This window comes from Parasteatoda tepidariorum, chromosome 4, assembly GCF_982258835.1.
Source record: "Parasteatoda tepidariorum strain Cologne lab strain chromosome 4, Ptep-v5.0, whole genome shotgun sequence".
In the NCBI taxonomy this organism is placed as follows: domain Eukaryota; kingdom Metazoa; phylum Arthropoda; class Arachnida; order Araneae; family Theridiidae; genus Parasteatoda; species Parasteatoda tepidariorum.
In genome coordinates this window covers 70,422,214-70,442,755 of record NC_141758.1, presented here as the reverse complement: position 1 = coordinate 70,442,755, position 20,542 = coordinate 70,422,214, and the positions used below count along the sequence as shown (strand labels likewise).

The window sequence follows — 20,542 nt, the reverse complement described above, 5'->3', positions numbered from 1 at the left end:
TAAATTTCGCAAAAATCTTGTATTATTTTTAAATATGAACAGAAACAAAATTATAATACAATTAACTTTATTAAAACTGTATTTGAATTTAATAATATTTTAAATGTTTAAATAATACTAGTTAAACTTGAATAACAAAACTATACAAAAGTATGCAACAATAAGTATTTCACAAATTGTGCATGTAATTTCTTTTTATTTTTTCATCATGAAATAATTTTTTTTTAGATTTTTTTCTTTATTTATTTTCACTTTTTATTGCAGTGTTGCTGCAATATAAGTTTTTAGCTATAATCAAAACTCATTTTCGGAGTTTAAATATGATTAACAAGCAAGTAAAGTGATTTAACGGATTTACAATTATATTCTTCTCATATATACGTGATAATAATAAATTAACTATTGTACCATTAGACTAAATAAGAAATGTGGGAAGATAACTTAATCATACTGAATTTGATTAAGCTTTTTGCATTTAACCTTTAATTAGGCTATTTATAAATAGAGTATATTTTTACTACTCTGGGGAATTTTGTTAGAAAAATTTTTTATTTACGATATTTTTATTTTACTTATAATTACAAAGTTATTTTCTCTATCGCTTAAGTAATGCTATTTCTTATAAGTTGTTTTGAATTTGTTGTTTTTAATTGCTATAAAAATAAATAGTTTGTAAAGGATGGCCTGAAGTGGCAACTTTTAATATATATTTGGAATCTTTGCTAAAAATGAGAAAAGAAAAATATACACACTGAGGATCACAAATTAATATTAATGCGAGAGAAAACAGATATCGATATCAAACGAAATACTACTATTGTAGGCAGGTCTGAAAAAAATCGAAACCTGTTTGATTCGTTGAGGAAAGAAAGACGCTTTGAAAAAGAAATTAAATTAAAAAGAAACCAAAGTTTTTCTCTGGGAATACAATTAGATTCCGATGTTTTGCATTCTGTCTTCCTCAGCATTTTTTCATTAGATATTAATAACGTTATTTCCTCTTTCCGAAATATGCGTATCCAGAATACATTTTGAGACCTTTAACATGTACAGATTTTCTACTTAATTTTCGGCAAGGATTCTTGAAATATATGTTAAGGGCAGTCATTTGAGCACACTCAATAAGTATAGTTCAAATCCCCAATATTTTTAAAAGTTTAACAGAATTAGTAAATACTAACTAATAAATTATCCAATTTCAAATTCAATAAACTTAGGGCATGAATGCAAATTAATATTAAATTGTATTCCGTTTTACATTTAATTTAATTGCTATTTATAATTTCTCAGCATATATTGTATTTAATTACATATTTAGAAATCATAAATAATAATTATACTAAATGTAGCATAGTAAAAAGGACGAGGGATTAAATAATAGAAATATTAAATAAAATTACTGTAGTATAAAATATAATACATTAAATATATTCATCAGTAAACTAAGGGATGCATCGAGACTTTAAGTTGCATGGCAAAATTTATAGTACATTTGCACAATTTCAGAATTACTAAATTTTTACTAGCATTAGTGATGCTACTTAAACTAATATTTAGAAATTTCAATGCTTCGTAATCACTAATTTTGGAAAACAACATTACTGTATCAAGTAATGAGATTTACATGAACATTCTATTATCATAATCTATTTCCATGTCATAATTGTCGACATTAAAGCATCAACATCGTGCTTATCGCATTGTTCTGTATCGTTTAAGTTCTATATATGCTTCTACGTTCACCATTGAAGTCTAAACATTTCATTCTCATCCTAAATTTTAGCATCTGATTAACTCGAGGTTGTTTTTAATATTTAAAATTGTAATCAATATAGGAGACATAACAGATAAGAACTGATAAAAGAGGCTTTAAAAGTACATAACTTGTACAGAATTTAATTCAAACAATACAGCACGGATCACACCTTAAAAGCCGGGTTTAATTTAACTGCACTTTTCTCCTCTTTTAAAAAAAATCAACTACATGAAATTCATGAATTAGAAAGAGAATAAGTGTTTATATCTCTTAGCATAAGGAGATAGCTTGAAAAAGCTGGAATTTTTCCTTTAGAGCGACGTTTCATCGTTTCTTTTCTAATCAATTCAAGTCAATTCAAAGATATTTTATTTTGATATATTTATCAGGGAAGATTAGAGAATTAAAATATAAAATTTTATGTAATGTCCAGAAAAACATATTGTTCGGAAGTTTTTTTAAGCATTAATTAGGTATAAGTTGAGAAATAACAATTAAATTTTCATGAATACTAGCATTCATTTCATCGCCTAAAACTTTAAATTTCAACTACCCGACCATAGGTTTAATTACCAGTTTTATTCGTCACTTGCTTAAAGAACTATAGGATTTATAATATTTTGGACATAATTTTTTTGAAAAATAAATTTTATTTTATTTTTATTATTCCTAAAATATTAATTGTTCTTAAATATTGTAAGAATTTAAGCAAGGCCACACGTGCTTTATAAAAGGAAATTAATATCTGGCTTATTTCCTAAACTTCCACATTTCCTGAAAGTTCATTCAATAATACGAGTTTGCAGTGTTTCGTATTAATCATGAAAAAATGATATTATTATCAAACTATAGTTTGATAATAATATATGGTATACCATACCATGAAGTGGAAGAACGGAAGGCTGGGACTTAATGGACAATTAGATACAATAAACTGATCATTGAAGGTGGCTAGTTACTTTTCAAAAAATTTCTCTAAAAGTACAGAAAGAAAAACAATAAAGCCTGTTTAATTTCTCAAGTGCTTGTTCAAACGCATTCACCCGAGTTTCTTGATGGTTCATAAAGTTACGGAAAATAGCTGTTTTCCCCAATGCATTCCTCTAAAGGAACTTTTTTTCGGATATTTCAATGCATTTTATTGAGTATTACATACGTTAATAACCACCCATCTGGTGTAAAGGGTAGAGCATTTGCCAAATTCGACCTTGTAACAGGCTCGATTCCCCGTGTTAAAAGCTGTGATAACGGGCTTATATCCATTTGCCGATATTGCTCCTATCGGTCCAACATCATTTCCAAATCGGCTGTGACAAAAAAGTGTCGGACTGGCTGGCAACTGGAGCCGATATTGTTGATGATATAGTGTCGATAACGTACATATAGCATATTTCTATCAGGTTGATACTACTGTATTCATGCTACAATTATATTTACCCTTCTCAGATCTACCGACGTAATAAAGTTTCTTTATAACGACTCGTTACGAAAACAACACCAGGAGTGTTGTGGCTCAGGGAATAGAGCGCTCCCATCCCAGTGAGGTGATCCGGGTTTCAATCCTAGCGAGGGCTATTCGAAACAAACTCCGCACCATGCTCGTTCCGACAGCTGTGCTGGCGTAAATATATCATGGGTTAGCTTATCAGAAATGAAAATAGAAAAGTGCACATATTGGAGGGAAGGTCGTAAAGGGACTTTTAAGTGAAGAAAAACCGACACGCTCTTAAAATTTGAAAATTCTTAGTAAATGAAGGCGATTGTAATAAGTAATGGAAAGAAACAGAGAGTATTTAAAAGACGAGATTAGAACTGAGAAGAAGGTTAGAAGCACGACCTTAACCTCCTTTTAACCTCCAAATAAAACGATTTGATGTTTCAGAAAAAGTTTCGACCAATAATAGTAAATCGTCTTGTTAATGCGTTATTATTATTTTTTTATTTAATTTCTGTAAGCGCTAACAATATACTTAACAGATATCTAAAATTAAAGGAAATGAACGCATAAAAAAGACAACTTCTAATCATGGAATAATTTATAATATTATGTTCCGGAAGAATTCAGCGAACTTTTACTATCTAGAAGTAATCAATCTCATGAAACCAATTCTCCACATTTGTTGCTCAACTTCAATAATCTCGAACTTTTAATTTAAAGATTTCTTGAAATATCTCAAATACCATCCATTACTTTAGATATCTAATTCTCGTTCATTCTTCGCTGTTACTGAATGTTAAAGAAGAGAAGAGTTAAAAGGTTTTAAATTCTGCCCCATTTTCTCGAAACGAGTGAAAGAATTAATCCCCAGTAAGTTTCTAATAGGGAACAAAGAGGTTTTAAATTGCTCTCCAGATATCCCCATAGGTGCATGGCAGAAAGAGTCCGGTCTTGAAAATGATCGACAAATAATGGTGGGTTGTCGTCTCGGCGTCACTTGATGAAAGATGGCGTAGAACAGTTGTATCGAAGTTTTCCGAGTGAAGTGAAGAGGTTTCATTTCGAGAGAGGGTTTTTTATTTTCGCTACACGGAAAATTTTGTTTTGTATCTGTCTTAGTCTTTTAGGGATCGATCTGAGTTGATTCGGTTAAAAATGGACTTTTTTTCCTTCCCTATATTTGCCAATATTGGTTTTAGATACTATTGGAGTAAACGTTATGCGGAAAAAAAGGTTTTTTTATATCTAGCTCCTTGCAAATGAATTGAAATTTTTAAAAATTTTATAAAAGTCTTAGTACTAGAAACAGTATGTCAGTTCTCTGTTAAAAATTGATAGTTAGGAATAATGGATTAAATATTGATTAGATGTTTAAGTCTAAAGGAACTAATATTTTTAGTTAGTCAACATAGGACTTTTTTTGTATCTTTGTCCTTTAGTAATCGATATGACTTGAATGAATTAAAAATGAACTTTTTACATTTCTATATTTGCCAATATTAGTTTTAGATAATATTGGAGTAAACATTATGAAAAAAGTTCCTATTTCTAGTTGCTCCCCAATGACTTGATTTTTTCTAAACTTTAATAAAATTCTACTAGAAATTCGTATTAGAAATAGTATCGCGATTCTACTACACCTAGAATTGGTAGCTAGGAAAAATGGATTAAATATTTATTACACTAAAAGAGTTAATGCTATTAGTCTATTTGACCGGAAATATTTTTTGGCACATGTTTTGTCGTCCAGTGATCGATATGACTTGATTCGGTTAAAAATTCACTTTTCCCCTTTCCCTATATTTTCCAATATTAGATTTTGTTATTATGTGAGTTATAAACTATATGGGATTAAGGAAGAATTTGTTAGTTTTGTTTGTTTGGAAGTTTAGTGCTAGATACTGATGCTAGATATATAGACATATAAATAAAGGATTTTTACACCGAGTTACTTGTTAATGAATAGCAATTTTTCAAAGAAATCTAAAAAAAAAATTTGTATCAGAAATATCGTAACTCATTTAAACTTTATAATTTAAAATAACATATTGATTATTACTAACGAATTTAGATATAAAAGAGCTAGTATGATTTGTTTAGTTTAACTTTTATCAGATTATGTTTATCTTATACAAATTTTTATAATGTTAACACTTCAAAAAGAGGTTTAATTTTAAGAGAGGACTTTCATTTTTCGCCACACACAAAATATTGTTTCGTATCTGTCTCTTTTCTTAAAAGGACGTTATTAAGTGGGGGAAATTTTTCATCACAAATTCTTTTTCACCTACATAAGTAATTTAAAACTTAAAGTAAAGAAAAATGAATTCAGGCAAACTTAGAGTAAGCCAAGAAGTTTAAATTGTTGAAAAAAAATCTAAAATATCAAAATGCAAACAAATTATTGGAAGAAAACTGTAATCTTAAGTTATTCTTTCATAATTTGTTTTCAGTTTGATTCAAAAAAGATATTTAAAGTTCTATTTCACAATTCAAAAATTTTTTCACTATTATTAAACAAAATAATAAAAAATAATAATTAATGACTAAAAGTCATTTTTTGCAGATAATTATATTTGGATAAACAAATTTTATAATTGCGTGCAAAAATTTTTTTAATTCGCCTAAAATGTTCTCGAGATATAGCGAAATAATACTCAAAAAATAAAATTAACATTAAGGGGTCGAAACTTTGGAACTCTCTCCCGACCAAACTATTGTGACCATATCTCCCAGATTGCTGCTACCCCCCATATTTTGAGGGTCAGAAATCCGAATTCGTCGAAGAAATAGGTTCAGAAAAATAGATACAGAGAAAGTACATTTTTTGTCTGATTTCGCCGCTTAAAATATCATCTGCACTTATTAATTAGCATATTTTAGTGCACCCCCCTCCACAATCAATTAAGATTAAGTCCTAAGACATGAAGATCCGATCGTTAGCTCAAAAGTTATTCAGGAGGATCCATTTTTGATTTTGCGCACTGTTTATACAATATTTTTTAAAGTATGCAAAAAATAACATTTTATAGATTTAACAAAATGCTATAGATATGTATTTATATAATATTATAAATTTAATAAAAATAGATTTAATAAAAGGCGTCTGCATGTCCTATTATATTAATAAAATATTCTTTTTCTAAAACTCGCTATGAGGTTTAGATTTCAGAAGAATTTTCTTAGTTATATTTAATAATATTTCGTTTTTTTTTCTCCATAGAATCACTATAAAACATTTCTTCATAGAATCACTATCACTCAAGCATTTCCTTTCGTTTGCTGAAAAAACGAAACGCAAACGAAACGTTAAAAAAAATCAATAGTTAATTTATAAAAATTCATTTTAAATATTTTTTTTTATTCTTTTATTCTTTAACGTTCAGAAATAAGTAAAAATATCACGTCAGAGAATAAGACAAATATTTGGAGACCAATTTAACTTGACAGTCTTTGGCTTTATTTCAAATTAGCCACAGGTATCTTTTCTAAGCTAAGTGACAGGCTCATTATTTAAGAATTTGTTAAAGTAAAATTTTTATGATTTTTTTTTATACTTTATCAACAGATTTTTCAATCGGAAATAAACATGGCTGTCATTTACGAGATCGCATCGCAGCAAAATAGCGAATTATCTTACACGAGAAAAGTACCGTTTATAATTTTATTTCTGTTTCATTCATGTAAAATTATGTAACTGTTGTCAACAACAGCATTTACGATAGTAGGAAGAATTCGAAGAGAATTTTCACAAAATATGCATTTGAAAACTAAAAAGTAATTAAAAGTAGTATCACGAAAATAGCTTAAATTAGTATTTAATATGATTTAAAATTTTCACAGTTTCAACAAGACTGTTTTTTGACATAAATAATAATATTCATATTAAAAAGGAAACTAATAATTAAATATGGTAACAGGATATAACTATTACTAAACAGATAGAGAGCTACTGTTCCATTGAAATCTAACTACTTTCAGTTTCATTTTAAAATAATAATAATTCTTGCAATTTTGAGTTTGTGAACATATATATTTTAAAATTTTAAATTCAAATTAAATAATTTTTAGCTGATAAATATATCAACAACCTCATTGGTTTTATTGCACAGTTTTCTTATTTTATTCAAATGTGGTTTTTACCAGTTACTATAACTAAACTAAATTAAAATCATACATATATTTCTGATATTAGGCTATTGCTCTAATTTTATTCACAGATATTAATATATTTGTTGTTTCAAAGTTACAGTCCCAAAAAAACATTTTCACTAATATATTATTGAATAAGCATTCATTAAATATAAATTTTACAAATTCTGTTAGTTTTAATTTAATAACGCTTATAGCACAACATTTTAGAATCCGAAAAACACAAACGTAATGTAGGAGAAATCGTTCTGCTTTGCAGAAGTGAGTCCCATACGTTTAAACACAGAAGACAACTAAAAAGAAGAATTTACCTCATACTTTTTATTTATCATATTCAATCTCGTTTATTTGAATGTTTTGTTTCGATTTATCTATTAGCAATATTTATCTGTTTGCTTATCTATTAGCTTATATGTTAGCTTATCTATTTATCTATTATCTTATCTATTTATCTATTATCTTATCTATTTATCTATTATCTTATGTATTTACATATCGTCTTATCTATTTATCCATTATCTTATCTATTTATCTATTATATTATCTATTTATCTATTATCTTATCTATTAGCAATAATAATAGATAAATAATTTTTCATAATTACATGAAAATTTCAATGATTATAAATATCCGTAAATGGAAACAAATCGTGGTTGTATCACTTCACCTTTTTTTCTTTTTATTGCGTCAGAATTTCGTTATTTTTAATTGATATATTTAAGGAGTTGTATTAATAAATTTTATTAAAAAAATAAGTTTAACGTCCATAGAAAAAATTTTCGCACAAAATAATAAAACAAAGAATAGTTCAAAAATACCAAATTAGGATTTGTGAATGAAAATAGTAAGTGTTCAATAGATTTATCATATTAAGTGCCGCAGTGTTAGAAAGATATTGGAAATATCTTTGTATGAAATGGTCTATAACATATTTTGGTAAAAACATAAGTAATATCTTTAAGAAGGAAAGACCAGAATATTGAAATCAATGAATGCTTTAAAGTAGAATAAAGAATAGTTAAAATGTGGATATCTTATAATTATATGTAAAAAATATAAATCCCATTTAAATTATAAATATTAATGTTTTGTTACTTTATGTTATAAATAATAATTAATTGAAAGAAAATAAGCAATAAGCAATTCCGTATAATTTTTAGTTTAATTTTATGTTATTTAATTTTGTTTTATTAAAATAAATCTTTATCCATAACGTCATTATCTATTCTTTTAAATTAAAACTAAGCCTTTTATTAAATTCTTCGTCATAATAAAAGCGATGCATAAAACATTAAAATTTGTAAACTGTAATACTTAAATCTTTCTGAAACTGAAATTTATTTAATTTGTTAAAAAATTCATTCCGAAGGAATCGATATAATAATATTTACACTCTTAAAGTTACGCGTAAACATCACTTTTTTCAGTAAAACTCATTTTGCAAAATTTTATAACATATCATTTTAGATTAAGCTCGTTGAGCATAAAATGTTTACAAATACAAAAAATAATAAATAAAAATAAAAATAAAACCATTTTTGAAACTGATTATTTCACTCATTTCATCATTGCCACTACAATTAAAAAGGAATTTTTTAGTTAGTAACCATTTATTCTAAATTCATTGTACTCATACTGGAATAAAAAGTTATATATTTAAAATAAAAATGTTTTTGTTTTGAAAAAAATTTCCCATCCCGAGAAACAGCGTAATAGTAAATATCACCCACAAATTAGATTAGTTTGATGCTAATTAGCCAATAGTTTGATGCTAATTAGCCAGATTGGACCATACTGAAAGGAATATTAACACACAAGTGTTTAAAAGAATATTTGTTGGCTTCAAACCAAGAAAAAATAAATAGAAAATCGTCAATATTAATAAAAAAATTTTCATTATCCTTTATGATATTGATTAATGCACTCAAAATTATCAAACAATTACAATTTTAGAGTATTTTAGCACACGATCAGAATTTTTATTATTATTATTCAACTCTTATAACAATTTGCATTTGGTTTGCCTCCTATTAACCAGTTTTTAAATCTAAATCTTTTGTGTTTTAACCCTTAACGCACCGTGGTCAGGCAGGAACACTCTAGCGTTTCTTTTGTATTATCTTTCAATTTTCCACTCAAGATATGAAATAAGTAGTAAAATGAAGGGAAAAAAATAACTTTTCGTCTCTAAGTTTTAAGAATATAAGATTCAAAAATTCGTTTAGAAAAGAAAAAAAAATAAATAAAAAATATTTAAAATTGAAAAAATATAAAATCCTTTTAAGTCATTCTTTTTCATCGTAATTACCATGGTTCCTCAGAATAATCATCATAAAACTCACCTCATCATCAAAGGGATCAGCTCCAGGTTCTCCCATCTATATCCGAATTTTTAATCACAATAACTATTTTCTCAAAGTTTATGACTTAGCCTCTAAAAACTAATTTCTTGCGAGAATTTTTTTACTTTTCTTACACTATCACAAACACAATTAAAAATTTAATGTGGTATATTTTTAATTATTAATGGCATCAACCGAAACGTATAATTAAATTACAATATTTGTTTTGGCAATAATTGGTCCCTTAGGTTCAAAACGAAAACGTTTTCAAAACAGAAAATTCAGTTTTCCGTGAACGGCAGCGATGGTTTGATTGCGATTAGCTTTTCCGCCTGTTCGAAGCACGGCTGATCGCTTCTGATTGGCTGAAACGAATTGCGGTAGCTTCTTCGGCGAGACAGACCGTACTTGCGCCCTCCAGTGAAAGATCTCGGCGATTTTTTTGCGCCTCTGGATGAATTCAGCGTGTGTATTGTTGTTTTTCCTTCACTAGCAGAGAAGCGCCAAACTGAATGCTGCAATAGATGTAATGACGTTATCTTTTTCTTCCTTCTCGTTAGTTTCGTAAAAAAAAAATTTAATGTCATTAACGTTCGAGTAATTATTGAATGTTTTTTTTTATATTAATTAAACAAGGCAATATTTAAAAAAAAATTATACATTACATTTTTAGGCTATAAGATGGGTTAAAATATTCTATCCCGCATTAAATATCAGGGAAGAGTTTGGGTAATTACTATATATCTATAAAATACTCAGATTTACTTTTTATAAGCGATTAATGCTGTTGCGTAATTTCACATTTTGAACATGCATGTCAACTTCAATTTGTTATGAAAACTTAATTAAACACGGTTGATCATACCCAGAGCCAGATTGAAAAGAAAAGAAAAATAAGTATTTGCATTTGAGTAATGTTGCACAGAGAAAAAAAGTAAGGCCAAAACTACCAGAATATGGTAAAATTTATAGTGTTCCTGGCACAAAAGCTTGGTAATTTTTTCCAAAGCACTTTGGTAATGATTTTGATAAAAATAACAGTAAAATATAAATTTATAATGTATGACAAAATTTAGTAAAAAATTATTTATTAATTTGTGATAAAATTAAGTAATTTTAATATGATCCTTAGATCATGGCATGAAAACGATTTATTCGGTAAAACTTACTTTTTAGTCTTATAATATTTCCTACATGTGGGGTAATAAAAACTATAATTTTAAAAACCAGAATTTCATGTAAACCATTATCACTTGAACTCAAAAATTAACAAAGAAATCGTTTGAATACTGTACATTTTGATTTGATTATTGCTAGAATTATGATTTTTTTTATTCGAAATATCATCACTATACAGTACGGTAATTTTACCAAGAATTTTTCTCCGTCTATATAAAGAGAAAAAATAGGACGTGATGAAAAATCTTTGAAAACTGTCCAAATTTAAAACTATGCAAGCTTCCAAAAAATAATCTATAATCGTAATTGCAAAACTATTTGATGAACACAAATTATATAATAATTAAATAAACTTGGCTTTTTCTTCTGAACTTTCCAGGAAACTCCTTTTTTTAATAAAGAACAAAATGTCCACATGCGCGCCCAAACAAATAGCTTCACTTATAATTGTAGTAAAATTGTAGTAAGTAAAATTGCACTATATTATCGTTCTATGAGCTAATAAATTTCTAACAATGCGCTTAAAAATACTTGTATTGAGGACAATGTTTGACAGATAATAAATACCTTTTAAGAACCAACCTTAAATTAATTATGCATGTTGAATTCATTCCTTCCTAATCATAATTTTATTAGTTTCTTTATTTGCTTATAATTATGTTTGTCTTGAATTTTGAATTTTATTCTAATGCGTCGTCATCCTAAGTTAAAAGAATCAAGGTAAAACTCTTAAAATTATAATGTTTCAAAAAGTCTTCTATCTTCATTTTAGAGTATACCGAAATTTTTATAAACGAGACATTACAGATCATTGAAAAATTATAGTTTGATTTTTAAAAGCACTTAATTTTTATATGCAACATTTTTAAGGTTGTGAGAAAATAGTTAGAATGTGCAATAGTTAGAATGCGCAATATTGTTAGAATTTTTTTAAGATTTTCTCTGCTCCATTAATTGTATTGAAGATTTAGAAGTTCAGCACTTATAACTTCACAGTCAAAAACTTCAGACGAATCAAAAAATCACAATTATTTTTCATGCATTATAATTGAATGTACAAGAAATAACATATTTTATCTATTTATTATATGATTTACACAATTTATAATTTTATTATTTTCTTTTATAAACGAAGCTTTATCGGTTTCAATGTGTTTTTTAGGGAAATGTTTCAAATAAAAGTGAAATGAATAATATTTTAATATTTTTTATGCACGTTTTGTTTCCAATCAATAATTTATTTTCAAAAATTGCTATTATTTTACAGTTTTTATAAAATTTACAAGGAATTCTAAAATGCTTGCAATGTTTAACTTTTTAATGCTTTTTTTAATCTTTGTTATTTAAAAAAAATTATTTTTGTTCTATGATTGAAATCATCCTCGCTACATATGCGCGCCGTTATTTCTTTAGATATGTGCAAATTACATCATTCATGTACAAAATCAATAAATAAATAAATTAATTAAAAGTATAAATTAAAGGGATGGAAGATTTTCTCTACACATTGAAATTTTTAAATTTATAAAATGCTTATTTAATGGGCATTTTTATTCGAAGAAAAGTACAAAAAAATGCTTAAAACCGTTATCTTCAATTGTAAATAATTCTTAGAGATTTGAATAAATTATGAACAAAATAATAATCAATGAGAAAATGCACTTTAAAGTTTTGGTTTTATCTAAAAAGATCAAGGTTTTCTTTCCCAAATTTCTCATAATGTTTTCAACAAAGCATATAGAATGATAAGAAAAATTTTATTGTGTTTTAAAAATTTCTGAATTTTAATTTAAACAAAAACAGCCGCAAGCAAAATCATTTCAGATCCCTCAAAAAATAAATCATATATTGTGTCTGATATTTAATAAGCATTTACGTTAGCATAAACATTATTAAAATATAATATTTTTAAAAACAGAACAGTTTTTTTGGGCGTAGAATAAATACATAAATTGATTTGTAAATGCAAGTTCTTTAAACTTATATATTCTTCATGCTTTATTGTTTTCATGAAAAATTGCTAAAGTTAAAAATAAAACCACAGGAAAAATTCATGAGGATTTCATTAAAGGACATTTGAAAAACAAGAATGCATCATTAAATCAGAAAAATAAAACTTAAATCATTAAAATGGGAGATGTTGCAAAACATGTTCTTTAAAACTAAAATGACTTAATTAAGAAACTTTACAAATCAGGCAAACTGGAAAATTATTTTTAAAAATTATAAGAGGATTATACAATTAAACTTCAATTTTACTTCTAATTTTTAGCGTTATCAAACTCTATTAAACATCTAGCAATTCTCGAGTAAGAAGACAGCTTGAATATATTTTTTCTGAAAATGAATTTAAATCTCTTTTAATTTATTTCACGTATCAAATTTGGTAAAATGAAACTTATTGGCATTAAAAAATCGCTGCAAAACAATTAATACTTATTTAAGAGTTAACAGTTTTTGTGAAATAAATTCGAAATAAGTTTGGAACCTGAAATAAAATTTTATGTTTATTTCTTAAAACGTAATATTTTATATAAAACTAATTTATGTATTGAAATCTGAACCATATTATAATTTTGTTTACAAACATATAAGAAATGGTCAACTGACTGAATATGCCATAGCACTAAAATAAATATATGCGTATAAAATTTTAAAATATATTTATAAATCTAAACTAGGTTTTTTTTTAATAAATATAAGAGCCTAGATTAAATCAGTAGTCTATTTTTTTTAAATATCTTACATGAAATTACTTTAAATTAAGTTAATATTTCTTATTATTATATCCTTTTGTATATTCCTTTGTTTAAAAGTATTATATATATTCTACTAGTGATTATTTTGCTTTTAAAACATCTTGCAAACAAATAATAATGTTCTTGTTAATAATTTAATTGCTAATTCAATTTACTGATATTAAAAAATTTTGCTGAATCTTATTTCTTATTTCAAAAATAAATATTTTCTGCCTTTTCAAAACAAAATTGTATTAGAAATAATTTTATAAAATTAGATTTTAAAAGTAGGAGGAATTTTCTGTTTAAATTTATTACATGCTAACAAAAATAGTACGACAAAATTTCATTTCAATTTAAATGATTATAAGTAATTACACGAAAAAAAAATTCTGATATAATTACCATGCTGTATAATAACAATATTTCAGATAAAGAAATAGAAAACAACTCTGGTTAATAAAACCCAAATATACGGAATTTAAACCATTCATTTGTCAATTTCTTGTGCCAACGGTTTATCGGAAATTCTGGGTTTTCAAAATTAAAATTCTTATTACTACAATCAAAGTTGTTAGTTTTGTATTATTTAGTAAAATATACAAAACTGTGAAGAGTAAATGTAACCAAATAAATGGTTTTTATTCCAAATTTATAGGTATATTGATAAAATTACCACACTTTGTCACCCTTAAAAAATTTATCACATAATAGGAAACCGAATTTATTCTTAACTTTACTAAAATCAAGTGCTTCCTTAAAATTTAAAGAGCTTTTTGGTGTTCCCATGGAGCCAGAAACACGGTAAATTTTACTGTAACCCGGTAAATATTATGGTAGTTTGGACAACACTTTTATTTCAGTGTAGTATTTATAAGTATGATTACAATTTAAACAAAATATGCAGACATTTTGTGCTTTCTTCTAGGTAAACATTTTCAGAAATATCTTGTATTAAATTTAAAAAAAAGGAAGCTTATTTATTTAAAAATTTTCTATCCTAAGATTGAAAAGTAAATTATATTGCCTGTTCATCAAATAATGAACAGTTTGATTAATTCAAACATATGCATTTTTAAATTTAGGTTTGCTAGACACTAATATTGATCTTTATAGATAATTATCGTAAAACTCTAATTTGAAATGTGTGTCTTACTTCACTATATAATATCCAGCACTTTCAACTCATACATATCAAACTAGCTGTATCATATTCTGCATATATTTCGTCTATGTATATTTAACAGTGATAATATATAAGATGTGAATTACAAGTGGAGTATAAGAGCTTCTATGATATATGCCTTGTTCTCGTCATAGACTGGCTTGATTATACGAGACATGACTTATTGCTAGGATATAAGGGAATCTAGTTAAACTTGTATTAGTAGTACTAATCGATAAATTTCCTAAATATTTAAGAGTTTAATCGAGAATAGACTTGCGTATTGTAAAGTCATAAATAAAAACAATTAATTCTGATCTTCCGTGAAATTTGAAAGAGCTAGAATGAGAATTAATTTTTAAAAAAAATTAATTTTAAATTTGGGTTTGCATGTACTTAATAAAAAAACTGAGTTAAAAAGATTCATGCAAGTTTTGAGCTCACACATCATTTATAAAAATTGAAATAATGAATTTTTATTTCATGCTTTCCTGTTATTTATAAAAAATTAAAAGCTAAAGATTTGTTTCAGTTCTGTGTGTGCCAACATTGCAAAAAAAATACTAATTTTAGATCTGTACTCGCACTATATTTATAAAAAGTTTAATTCGAAATTTTTTTTCTAGTTTTGCAATCACACTTTATTCATGAATTTTTAAACTTAAGGATTCTTTTTAGTTTCAAATTTGCGAGTTGTTTATAAAAAAATGAATTAAAAAGATTAAAAGGTAGCTTTTATTTCATTCATAGATAAAATTGGAATAAAAATATCAATGGTATCTCTAGGCTTGAATGTCAGGTTTTATGGAGAAAACATTGAAAAAATAGCATTGTTTATTTATTTTCTGTAATTGTATATTGGAAGAAAAACCCTCTAAAATATCATTTAAATTTAATGCAACTTCGGTGCGTTTCCAAATGGGACCAGATTATCATTGAAATTATTTTTTTCTAAAATTGATTGTATGATATAATTCCACTTTTAAGGAAACCAGGTTCAACTTACCACATTAATGTCGTCCCAAATGAATTTGCATGGAAATATGGCAGAAAAAATCGATGTAATAGTTCACAATTGAACCGATTTTGAAATATACTAAATCCTTGGAATTAATAAGCGATTAACCAAAACAAAATATACCTTAAATACTAAAAAAGTTTAATACGAACTATAAAATTTATAATCGAAGTGCTAAATAATTTTTATCAAATCCCTTACAAAAAAAAGGTATTTTTATGGTTGTTTTGAGGTTAACAGATGTAAAAAAAAAAGTACATCTGAAGTAGAAAATGATGCTCACCAAAATTAACCTCATTAATAAACCCCAATTTAAATCTCATTTACACTTAACAAACTCAACATCATGTATGACGACTCAGAAATAATTTTAGTTTAGATGGGGAGAATTTATTCACACCTCAAATATACGTATCTGATTGAAGTGTAGAAAAAATAGTAAGTTCACCTCAAAAACTACCTCCCTAAACTGGTTACTTTCAAGTAAATATCCATCAACCTCAAAATAACTTCAAGTGTGTGTAAAACAACATCATACACTTGGATTATACATCTTGAGAGTATGATCTTTCATGGATGATTTTGAAATCAACTTCGAATAAACCTCAAATCAATCTTGACACCTCAAAACAACATCACATAAATCTCAAAAATAACTTAAATTTTTGTAAGGGAATATTCATTTACTTTGCTGCTTTCCTGCAAAGAAATTAATAATGCTCCCATGGAGGTGAAAATTCCATATACTCTCACCAAAATAATAATAGGGAAAAAAATTACTTCAACGCTTGGTTCTGTGACACTGGGAATCTAAACAGATAGAAAAATATCAGCCAATACTGGTTCAATGGCCAATTCATAAATTTTTCCTCACATAAAATTTTAATCACTTAAAAAAACGTCACAGCATTTAAATGTTAAAAAATAGTATCTGAAAAATTGGTTTAATTTTGCATCATATTATCAAAACCTTAAATAATACGATAATAGTTTACTGCAATCTGAATAAAGAGTTAAATTATTTCAATTTTCATTAAAATGTGAAGTATATTATCAATGTATATTACAACTAATCAGGTTTAAGAAGTAGACTGTAAAAAATTACGGATCAAATTACGGTAAAAAAAATATACAGAAATGCAGCATTCATAACTTTAAATCCATTTTTAACCCTTTTTTTTATAAAATCCACTTTTTTTGCAAACTTTTATACTGCAATTTTTTCAGTAATATTTATTTAATTACAGTGACTTAGTTTCCTATGCTAAATAATGGTGCAAAAATCCTATTAAATCAGATTTTTGTTTCCTAACATTTTACTTTGAAAATAGATTTTACAGTAACAAGAACTTGCAGACTGAGAGCCAGTACATTTTATTGTAATTTGTTCCGGAATAACTATCAGAACAAATTGATAATTATTATGGTTCACTCCCCAAAGCTTCGGATAGTGTATTTTTCCACGTTATCTTCATGCTTTAATATGCCTAATAAACTGAACTGTAAAAAATTTCGTATCATATTACTGTATAAAATATCGGCACTTTGGGTGCATTAATTCATAAAATCAATTTTTCGTATATTCCTTTTTTCGTAAAATCATAATTTCAAATGGCAATTGCAAAATACCGTAAAATATCGAGAAATTCCGTATGATATTACGGTATAAAGTATTGGCACTTTGGGTGCCGATTTCATAAAATCAATTTCAAATCAATATTTCATAAAATCAATTTCTCGTATATTCCTTTTTCCGTAAAATCATAATTTCAAATGGCAATTGCAAAATACCGTAAAATATCGTGAAATTCCGTATGATATTACGGTATAAAGTATCGGCACTTTGGGTGCCGATTTCATAAAATCAATTTCAAATCAATATTTCATAAAATCAATTTTTCGTATATTCCTTTTCCCGTAAAATCGTAATTTCAAATCGTAATCGTAAAATACTGTAAAATATCGTAAAATACCGCAAAATCATAAAATACTGCAAAATATCGTAAAATACCTTAATATGGTAAAAACCGTAATGTTAACAGTAATATTTACTTAATTAGAATGTTACGGTAATTATTTGTGTAAAAATAACGATACATCAGCTCCGGTAAAATACGATTTTACGGTGTTGAAAAATAGTATCCAGAATAATTCGATATAATTTTTAATGTTTTGGTACACAATAACGAATACACAATTGGGATTTCAAATTAATACTTAAACTACACTGTAAAAATTTCACGTAAATTTATGATAAAATATTAACGAAACTCTGGGTGCATCATTCGTAAAATTTATTCTACCGTAATTTTTTCAGTTATATTGTTTTGTTTAAAGTAATTTTAAAGTAAATACTACTGTTATAATTACGGTATATCATATTCTTTCTTCTGTAAAATTTTACAGTAAAAATGGGATTAACGGCAAAAAGTACAGTCACTCTGATTGCCTGTACATTTTACCGTAATTTGATTTAGAACTTTACACAGTGCACAGTTATACAGTATACATACATAGAGAAAAAATTTCCCTAGACTGTTGCCAAAATATTTCATGTAACACTAGTAGCAGAAGTAGTAAAAAAAAATGATCGATATTGTTGCGATCGCATAAAGCCTTCTTTTGCATTCACATGAAAACTTCAAGCATTCAAAATCAGATCATATCTTTAAAAAAAATCACACAAAAACCACCTGTCTCCACTTATAAATCGGTATTAACGTGATCTGCGACACCAAGGGGGAGTTTTGCAAGATCACCAAGAAAGATAAACACTAAAGAATATGCAAAAAGAAAGATGCTCTTTTTCTAATCTTAACACACAAGAGTATGAAGGGCTTTATTCAAGTCGAAGCATTTAGTGGTACGCCAAACTCTTCATTGTTTTGGACAGCAGCCAACTCAGGGGATTGGAGATGCTCCTTCGGAAAAATCTCTTTTGAATACGTATTTTCCCTTGGGTTGAAGCTTGTTGCATACCTGTGGTGTTTTGTATAGATTTGATGCTGTCCGTTCAATGAAATGCTTAAAAGTTGAGGCACCATATAAAAGAATGAAAAAGTCATTTCTTATTTTTATTCATGGTTGATTTTGCGTAGACGGCTTAACAATCATTTTTTTCTTTTCTATATTTTTTAATGCACTGAGTCGCATATCAGATTTGTTTACACAGTTATGGAGAGCTAAAATTACATTTTGTGCAATATGTAAACATGAAAAAAATGTGATTGAATTTTTCTAAGTACAGAAAAAATATCTGTGCACGTCATTGAATTGGACAGAAAAACCTTAATATAGGATTCTTAATTAAAAATTAAAAAAGGAGATGATCATAGTTATACATCTATTACATATAAGCATAAAATTAATAAAAGTTATGTACCTGCACTATGAAAAAAGTATGGTCAAATCTATCAGAATATAGAAAAATGTATCGTGTTTCTGACTCTATGGAAATACAAACGCATGGTAATTTTTACCGAAGCTCTTTATGATTGTTTTAAAATATAGTTTTATAATATGTAAAAACATTTGGTAGAAGTAGCAAAATTTGGTCATTTTATCATGATAGCTTTAAACATGGTATAAAACCCATTTATTCGGTAAAAACTACTTTTCAGTTTACTATTTTGTTTTTAAATGTGTGGTAAGAACTATAATTTTAAAAATCAGAACTTACAGTAATCATTTACCATATGAACAGAAAAATTTACAAATGAATGGTTTAAATACAGTATATTTTTGTTTTTGTGAACAGAAATATGTTTTTTTTAACCAGAATCATCATTACCATACAATGCGGTTATATTATCAGATTTTTTTTCTCAATGCATAATAATTAATTATCAAATATACATAAAGAGAAAAATGACCTATACTGTTGCTAAAGTATTTCATGTAACACTAATAGCCAAAGTAATCACTGACAACAAAAAATTATTGATATCGTTGTGATCCCATAAAATCTTCAGAATCAGATCACACCTTTTAAAAAAACACACACACAAACCATCTGTTTCCATTTATAAATCAGTATTAATGTGATCTGAGACTCCAAAAAAGTAGCTTTGAAAAATCACCAAGAAAGATGAATAAATTAATATGATAGTGAAATATTTACGAAGTTATATGTAAGGAATTATATTCGCATTAATTTAAAATTAATAGAATAATAATGAATAAAATTAAAACATAACTATACGTCGCATAATATAATGTATGTGTAACACTATTATATTAAAATTTATGTTTTTATTGTTTGAGTTTGCAGACGTATCATTTTATAGAACTATTAAATCCAACAGCAACAAACAAAACATAAATACTTTCTAACAAAGGACGTGTTAATTATTATAATGCAATTACTAATTTTATTTCATAATTATTAGCTCATGTTAAAATTGAGCTAATCGTTTAAAAAGATTGAAAAATAATTTTTGTATGTAGCTTTCATTTTAAAAAAGATATTTTTATTTTTACAAAACTAAAAACTAAAAACTCTTTTAAAAACGTTTTATTACATATCCGATATAAGTAGATTTATGTTTATATTGAAAAGAAACATAAGAATGAATAAAATTGGCCATTGATAAATTTAAGCTCAATTTTTACAAACCATCGTCACTTCTCTCTTATTGTAGGGCTAATCATAGAAGATTTTCGTAGTTTTCAATCTACGAATAATGCAAATACCTCTTTATCATAGGAAAAATTTCCTATATTACTAATTTTTCCCTTGTCTGTTGCTTGATCT

The 20,542-nt window shown here is 26.4% G+C and overlaps 1 protein-coding gene across 2 annotated transcripts in view; it reads right to left on the bottom strand.

The window, feature by feature from the left end:
- LOC107449074 (inactive dipeptidyl peptidase 10-like) overlaps positions 1–20,542 on the bottom strand; it is a 551,160-nt gene that overhangs the window by 241,913 nt on the left and 288,705 nt on the right. Inside the window, exon 1 of one of the 2 annotated variants that reach the window (XM_087161348.1) lies at positions 9,690–10,052. The exons of the other annotated variant lie outside the window; for it this stretch is intronic. Coding sequence (XP_087017474.1) covers positions 9,690–9,725 — 36 coding nt within the window. The 5' untranslated portion in view covers positions 9,726–10,052. Of the gene's footprint in view, positions 1–9,689; positions 10,053–20,542 lie in introns of those variants that run through there. 2 annotated transcript variants of the gene reach the window in all.